This window comes from Cyprinodon variegatus, unplaced genomic scaffold, assembly GCF_000732505.1.
Source record: "Cyprinodon variegatus isolate N-32 unplaced genomic scaffold, C_variegatus-1.0 Scaffold576, whole genome shotgun sequence".
Taxonomy (NCBI): Eukaryota; Metazoa; Chordata; class Actinopteri; order Cyprinodontiformes; family Cyprinodontidae; genus Cyprinodon; species Cyprinodon variegatus.
This window is the reverse complement of record NW_015151029.1, coordinates 487,225-495,516: the sequence shown is the minus strand read 5'-3', so window position 1 is coordinate 495,516 and position 8,292 is coordinate 487,225. Positions and strand designations below refer to the sequence as shown.

Below are 8,292 nucleotides of genomic sequence, written 5' to 3'. Positions count from 1 at the left end.
AGTCTGATAAATGACAGATTATTTAACATTGTTTAAACTTTAATCAGCAGGGGGCATACTTTTTTTTACTGTATTTAACTCTTTATCCCTTGAGAAGCTGACCTCTAAAAAGCGAGAGATGTCCCTCTTGTCGCTGACACCCATTGAGACCACATTCTCAAAGAGCCAGAAGAAAGGCCTGTCGTCTCCTTCCTTCGGCCGAGCCTCGTGGAGCAGCCGGTAGAACTCAAAGAAAAGGCGGCCGGTTCCTCCTGTGGGGCAAAATAAAAAACAGCCCTCACATTAACACACGTGATCTGATGACTTTCTGATATTATTATCCATATATATACATCTAGATGAGAAAGGTCACAAATCCTTCCAGGAGAACACAAAGCAAAGAGGTTAAAACGCACCATAAAGGCCCTTCCTTGCAGGGTTGACTATCGAGAGGTCATTGCAGGGACTTCCACCAATGACAAGGTCAAATGGACCCCACTCCTGAATCTGTGCAAGGATACAACACAAAGTCAAACTAAAGGGGATTCAAAGACAGCAAATAAATTAACAGGATTCAATCTCTTGAATTTTCAGGATTGTTTAATTATTATAATTTTTATTTACTGGGTAGAATATAGTTAGGATTAAGGTTCAACTGCAGCATATCAGAAGTCATTGGCTATAAACCTGACATTTCAAACAAGCCTAACGCAAAGGACAACAGATCTAAACTTTACCTACTTAAAATTCTGAGACCTTTTCACAAAAAATACCTAACAAAGACCTCTCCGCATTGGAATCCTTGCTTTTATGAAGACCTTTAGAAAATATATTAAAGGGGAACACCAGTTTTTTTTTTAACATTGGTCCCTTGATTTTACGTTATTACATCATGTTCTACTCACCCATATTAGTTTTGTGTCATTTGGAGCCGTTCTGAAGATATTCTGTTATATTCAAGTAACGTCTTCTTATGGGCAACGTATGGAAGGCACAAACTAAACTGTTTATAATTTATTCTTTATGGTACGTCAGCATTCATATTTTTTTAGATTTATATGTTTTTAAAACAAAACGGTGCGTGCATGACGTCATCCTGTCGTGCCGGCTACCATTCATTCTTCCTGTCCGCTGAACTGATGCTAGTTTTCCTCACATGCCTGGAAGATGTCTAGTGCTGCTACCACAGATGATCTCGCTCGATTCAGATTAGCTGGCCGAATATATAAGAGGTAGAGCGTAGCCGCCTGTGGCCCGGGCTGCCTGTCACAACTCCAGTCCGGTGCGCGGATGACGTCATACACACTCTGCTTTGTTTATAAAAATATAAATCTAAAAAATATAACCGTGGATGTCTGGAGGACAGTGATTTGTAGGGGTGGGTAAAATAACTGAAGAATCGATGCGTCGCAATTATTACACGCAAAATTCATAATCGATGCGGGAGCCCCTCGGAATCGATTCACCTCCTGACCTTCGGGGGCGCTGTCGGCACTTTACACAGAGGTGAAGACGGCTGTGATGGAGTCGCTAAAGGCTGCTGAAAGAGTCGCGCTGACGTGCGATGGCTGGACTTTGAGAGCGACTAACTACATAACCACCACTTCTCATTTCATATCAAATGAGTGGGAATTAGTTCCAAATGTGCTTCAGATCAGGCTGCTTCACGGAAGTCACACAGGGAGGCAATAAATGAATAGGGCACAACCGGAAAAGTAGCCGCTGTTGTTACAGATAATGCTGCCAACATGCTAGTTGCTGTCAATATCACTGAGCTGTTACATGTAGGCTGCTTTGCCCATTTACACAACTTGGCATCCCAGGCTGCTCTTAAAACTCCTGGAGTCACACGGCTTCAAAAATCAGCATTGAATCGAATTGAATTGCATCGGATCGGATCGCAACAGCAATAATCGAAATGGAATTGAATCGTGAGGTTCCTAACAATACCCAGCCCTATTGATTGGCCTACCTGTTCTGAATGCTGGCGTACCATAAAGAATAAATGATGAACAGTTTAGTTTGTGCCTTCAAGACGTTACTTGGATATAACCTAACGGAATATCTTCAGAACGGCTCCAAATGACACAAAACTCATATGGGTGAGTAGAACATGATGGAATAACATAAAATCAAGGGACCAATGTAAAAAAAAAACGGCATTCCCCTTTAAGTTCAGCGCTCTTTCTAAAGGACACGGCCGATTTGTAGTTGAGCAAATTGTAGCTCCTCCCTCCTGTTCCTAGCTTCTATTCCTTCACCTTCCGCTGTGTCAACAGTAAGAACACTGAGCAGCAAGGGAACTTTGCACTACTGGGCTGAATCCAGACGGCCTTCAGACTTTACAGACATCATTAATGGATGGAAAAGCACATTAATCATAGTCAAATGGGAAATAGAGCCTCCAGAGAAAGAACTAAAGTTACACCAATAAACCGAATGGCTGAACCTCTCTACTATAAAACCTAAAACATAAAGGTGTGGACATCAGCCTGTGACATCAGCCTGTGACATCAGCCTGTGACATCAGCCTGTGACATCAGCCTGTGACATCAGCCAGCTCCTAAGGGCTAAACTATTGTCCCCTATGCTAAATCCACTATGTAGAGATAAGAAGGATCCTGCATCGTCTTCCTAACTCTTTCCTTACCGCCAGCGCTATATCTGACCTGAATTGTTATTGTAAAAATGAAGGCGAGGCGGACTGCAGCTGGCAGGACTGGGCTACATGACACACTAGCTTTGTTTGCATTCAAATGACACAAGTTTTAAGTGAATGTTTTAAATGTTGAAAAAAAGAAAATGAGAGTTTAGACGAGTTTCCGTTCGTTGGAGTGAACTGCAAAGATGATATTACGCTGCAAAGCGTAATATCATCATACTTTGATATCATGTAACTTTTTTTGAACTCTTTACAGTTATTTGCTTGTTTGTGTTGGTCTGTCACAGAAAATTCCAACACGTCATAAAAATGATAAGTTGCCTGCTGTGCAATAAAACTGTAAATACGATTCGGTGTTAGTGGAGTTTAAATCGATGAATCCCCCCCAAGGCGAAGCTCTTTGACTCACATGTTTGCGTGTGACATTCCTCACATCCCCAACATACATGATCCGCCCCTGATGTCGGACGAGCCCCACGGTGATTGAGTCCTCGCACACCTCGGACGCTATGTAGCGATCCACTTCGATGCCAAGATCTTTTAAAACCAGCAGCCCTGCACAAAGCGCAACAAATAACAAAACTCTCACACAGCTGTGGGTTTTTACAGTCATCTGACTGATTTAAGAAGTTGCTGGAGTTTCAGAGATTGACAAAGGAAATGAAGATGTTAAACCTGTAGCTATGCCATCAAAGAGGGAAAGAACGCGAATGGGCTTCCTCTTTTCCACCAGGACCGGGGGGTAAAGCTTTGGTGGATCCTGAAATAAAAAAAAAAAAACTATTTGAAGGAAAGTCAGGACAAGAAGCACAAACTCCTCTGTCAGGCACTTTTCTGCAACGTTAAAACTTTAGCTCCAACTACTCACAAAATCTTGATCGTGATTATTTGCAAAGAAGAGCTGCAGGCGGCAGGGCCAGTCTTCGCGGCGCTCCAGAAGGCCGAACACGCGCTTGGAAGAGCACATGAAGCAGTTCCACGGGTCCTCTTTGATGGCAGAATGGGCGGCTCCTTGACCAACGAGGAGGTCCACACACTCAACACAGAAGCACCTGAACACATCGCAGAGATCCAAATGCAACGAAAATCAATCGTTTTTGGCTGAAAACAGGATTTTAAACTTTCAGTTGATGATCAGTTCATGACTCCTGGTGGGATTAAATTACAGAAAACACCTTTGAAAACTGATCATAGGTCAGATACAGCGGGAGAATCAGATTCTAAATTCATAGCTACACTGCAGCTAAAAAGTAACTAAACTTACCCAATGTGACTCTATTCGGTTATATAAACTGAAGCGTTTAATCAGATTAAATACCAAATATCCTCATAAAACGCTGAAAACCACCTAATAAATGATGGAAACATCCTCATTTAGATGTAAACTGTAAACATTTATCNGACACAAAACTCATATGGGTGAGTAGAACATGATGGAATAACATAAAATCAAGGGACCAATGTAAAAAAAAAACGGCATTCCCCTTTAAGTTCAGCGCTCTTTCTAAAGGACACGGCCGATTTGTAGTTGAGCAAATTGTAGCTCCTCCCTCCTGTTCCTAGCTTCTATTCCTTCACCTTCCGCTGTGTCAACAGTAAGAACACTGAGCAGCAAGGGAACTTTGCACTACTGGGCTGAATCCAGACGGCCTTCAGACTTTACAGACATCATTAATGGATGGAAAAGCACATTAATCATAGTCAAATGGGAAATAGAGCCTCCAGAGAAAGAACTAAAGTTACACCAATAAACCGAATGGCTGAACCTCTCTACTATAAAACCTAAAACATAAAGGTGTGGACATCAGCCTGTGACATCAGCCTGTGACATCAGCCTGTGACATCAGCCTGTGACATCAGCCTGTGACATCAGCCAGCTCCTAAGGGCTAAACTATTGTCCCCTATGCTAAATCCACTATGTAGAGATAAGAAGGATCCTGCATCGTCTTCCTAACTCTTTCCTTACCGCCAGCGCTATATCTGACCTGAATTGTTATTGTAAAAATGAAGGCGAGGCGGACTGCAGCTGGCAGGACTGGGCTACATGACACACTAGCTTTGTTTGCATTCAAATGACACAAGTTTTAAGTGAATGTTTTAAATGTTGAAAAATGCGAGTTTAGATGAGTTGGAGTGAACTAACCAGCGCTGCAAAGCGTAATATCATCATACTTTGATATCATGTAACTTTTTTTATTAACTCTTTACAGTTATTTGCTTGTTTGTGTTGGTCTGTCACAGAAAATTCCAACACGTCATAAAAATGATAAGTTGCCTGCTGTGCAATAAAACTGTAAATACGATTCGGTGTTAGTGGAGTTTAAATCGATGAATCCCCCCCAAGGCGAAGCTCTTTGACTCACATGTTTGCGTGTGACATTCCTCACATCCCCAACATACATGATCCGCCCCTGATGTCGGACGAGCCCCACGGTGATTGAGTCCTCGCACACCTCGGACGCTATGTAGCGATCCACTTCGATGCCAAGATCTTTTAAAACCAGCAGCCCTGCACAAAGCGCAACAAATAACAAAACTCTCACACAGCTGTGGGTTTTTACAGTCATCTGACTGATTTAAGAAGTTGCTGGAGTTTCAGAGATTGACAAAGGAAATGAAGATGTTAAACCTGTAGCTATGCCATCAAAGAGGGAAAGAACGCGAATGGGCTTCCTCTTTTCCACCAGGACCGGGGGGTAAAGCTTTGGTGGATCCTGAAATAAAAAAAAAAAAACTATTTGAAGGAAAGTCAGGACAAGAAGCACAAACTCCTCTGTCAGGCACTTTTCTGCAACGTTAAAACTTTAGCTCCAACTACTCACAAAATCTTGATCGTGATTATTTGCAAAGAAGAGCTGCAGGCGGCAGGGCCAGTCTTCGCGGCGCTCCAGAAGGCCGAACACGCGCTTGGAAGAGCACATGAAGCAGTTCCACGGGTCCTCTTTGATGGCAGAATGGGCGGCTCCTTGACCAACGAGGAGGTCCACACACTCAACACAGAAGCACCTGAACACATCGCAGAGATCCAAATGCAACGAAAATCAATCGTTTTTGGCTGAAAACAGGATTTTAAACTTTCAGTTGATGATCAGTTCATGACTCCTGGTGGGATTAAATTACAGAAAACACCTTTGAAAACTGATCATAGGTCAGATACAGCGGGAGAATCAGATTCTAAATTCATAGCTACACTGCAGCTAAAAAGTAACTAAACTTACCCAATGTGACTCTATTCGGTTATATAAACTGAAGCGTTTAATCAGATTAAATACCAAATATCCTCATAAAACGCTGAAAACCACCTAATAAATGATGGAAACATCCTCATTTAGATGTAAACTGTAAACATTTATCTGTTTGGTCTGTAACTGCCCTAATGCAGCCTGGTTAAAAGCCCTAGAATGAAACGAGCAACAAGCACTCCCTCACTGAAACATCAAAGTGTTGATATGGTAGGGTGACCAGACGTCCTATTTTTCCCAGACATGTCCTACTTTTTATACCTAAAAAAAATGTCTGGGGGGAATTTCAAAATCGTCTGTGATTTTGGTCGACTACAGTGCAGCATGTAGTCAAAACAGACCGGGCACTAGAACCGAGCCGTCAGCTCTGGAGCTGGTTCGGGAACCCCAGCGGGCGGGGGCAGGGAGCCAGAGGGGGACGGAGCGTCCGAAACCGACCCGGTGACGGTAGCCTGGACACAAGTTAATGACGGGCGGCTCATGGCTCTCTGCTGAGATCCGGTCCAGTCAGCAGCCCAGCAGTCGACACTTCCTACCCCCCCTCCTTTGGTTCCAGTGAACCAGTGGGCTGGTCTGTATGTCAATTTTGGGGCGTGACAAAAGTAAAGGCAAGAACTGAATAAAGCAACATCCCAGAGTTTACGTTAACTCGGCGCTTCGTTTGGATTCGCCCGTTTTATGGTTGGAGTTAAGAATTGTGAGATTTGCAGATAAAGGAGGTGTTGATGGGGTTTGAACTTCTCTGTACGTCCATTTAACCCACGGAACTATCATTATTCATCTATGATATGTAAACTCGTTGTATGACCCCTTTAAATATACAATTGTTTTTGATAATTATAAAAATTTTACATCTTCCGTGTTGTTTTCCAGATATAAAAAGTATCCAGACTTTGATGACAGAATTAAAAACCAGTATTTAAAAAGAAAGAAGTCTGGTCTGGCCCTTTGATCGTATTAACTAATTAACTTTTTAAGTTTTCTGGTGGAGAGATGCTGACCATCAAGACGTCTGTTCGCACCGTAAAAGCTTGGCTTCAGCAGTCAAATGACTTATTTCATTCAAGAACAACCGGAAATACCACAGAGTGAGGGTATGGAGCAGCCGAGTTACTTTTATTCATATAATAAAATCTTTGATCTTTAAAATGTATAAAAAGCCTGATGGGATGCAGCGCTATCAGTCCTGATCAATGCTTGATGTTTAAAAAAAATAAAATAAACTAGGCTGTTGATATTTGGGCAATAAGTGGAAAGATGTGATTTTTATTTTTTTTTTTTTAAATAAACCGTTTTCCTGGAGAGTAAATTTGATTACAACAGAATCTTTTCCCAGAGGAGTTTACTGAAAGTGTACAAAATAAGCTCTGGTTTACCTCTGGAACCACTTTCCTGATTCATGAAGAGACATTCAAAGCTGCCTACGGTTGCTAGGATAGTAATTACCCCTAAATACCAACACTAACTAGCAGACAAGAGGAAAAAACTGGATATATGAGGCTGAGAACCATGTAAGCTTGTTGCATTAAGATATTAAACCCTCACCGGCAACAGTTGTTGTTTCCACACATCAGTACCTCTCGCCCGCCGCAGCAAATAGTACAGTAGGATTGATAACCATCATCGTCATATTGATATGCACATTCCAGGAAGCAGTTCTGCAAAGCACAGAAATACAAAAATGAAAGCATTAAAAAAGGAACGCTAAAATATTTGGAATCCCATGAAGTATCCTTAAATTCTGACCCTTTATTTTACACTTTCTGGAGGCTATTTTAACACATGGAAGAAGTTTGGTGGGCAATTTCTCACCTTGCAGCTCTGGCACATTCCTCCAGCAAACAGAGGGTGCTCCAGGCTTACATTTAAACTTCCACAAGATATACAGAGGTCTGGATGGAGAGGAAAGAGAGGCAGAGTTGAACAGGAAGACGTCAGAGAGGTGTGGATACCACACTGAAGTGAAAAGACACAGGTTAGCCGAAACAAATCAGTTAGAGGATACAGATCAAAGCTTAGCTGTTTTTATCTGTGTTCAATTTTTAGGAGTTTAAAGGAATAGCTGCATACTTTCTGATAAGGTTGACTTTTAATGATTCAGGTTAGTGAGAAACATCTGGATGCATCTGGAGAGGATCTACGTCGACAACTTACCCTCTAAGCTGCGGCTTTTCTGTCTCACTTCATAAATAAGCCGCTCTGAGAAAAAAGAAAAAAAGAGGGTAAAAAAAAAACAGTTAAGATTTTAAACTTTAAGCTCACCTTAAACACACCCACACATATATATTTTTTTCTAAACTTTATTGATCTAGCATTGGAGAAATTTATCTCTGCACTTAACCAATCCCCTTGGGGAGCAGTGGGCTGCCATTGTGCAGCACCCAGGGAGCAGTGTGGGGTTAAAGGAA

At 42.0% G+C, this 8,292-nt stretch overlaps 1 protein-coding gene across 6 annotated transcripts in view; it reads right to left on the bottom strand.

Moving 5' to 3' along the window:
* Positions 1–8,292, bottom strand: part of dnmt3a (DNA (cytosine-5-)-methyltransferase 3 alpha) — an 84,909-nt gene that overhangs the window by 7,647 nt on the left and 68,970 nt on the right. For all 6 annotated transcript variants that reach the window (XM_015392177.1, XM_015392175.1, XM_015392176.1 and 3 more), the window contains 8 exons: positions 8,039–8,083; positions 7,697–7,776; positions 7,430–7,542; positions 5,465–5,648; positions 5,272–5,356; positions 5,006–5,151; positions 396–486; positions 103–251 (listed from right to left, as the gene is read on the bottom strand). In XM_015392177.1, coding sequence (XP_015247663.1) covers positions 103–251; positions 396–486; positions 5,006–5,151; positions 5,272–5,356; positions 5,465–5,648; positions 7,430–7,542; positions 7,697–7,776; positions 8,039–8,083 — 893 coding nt within the window. The remainder of the gene's footprint in view (positions 1–102; positions 252–395; positions 487–5,005; positions 5,152–5,271; positions 5,357–5,464; positions 5,649–7,429; positions 7,543–7,696; positions 7,777–8,038; positions 8,084–8,292) is intronic.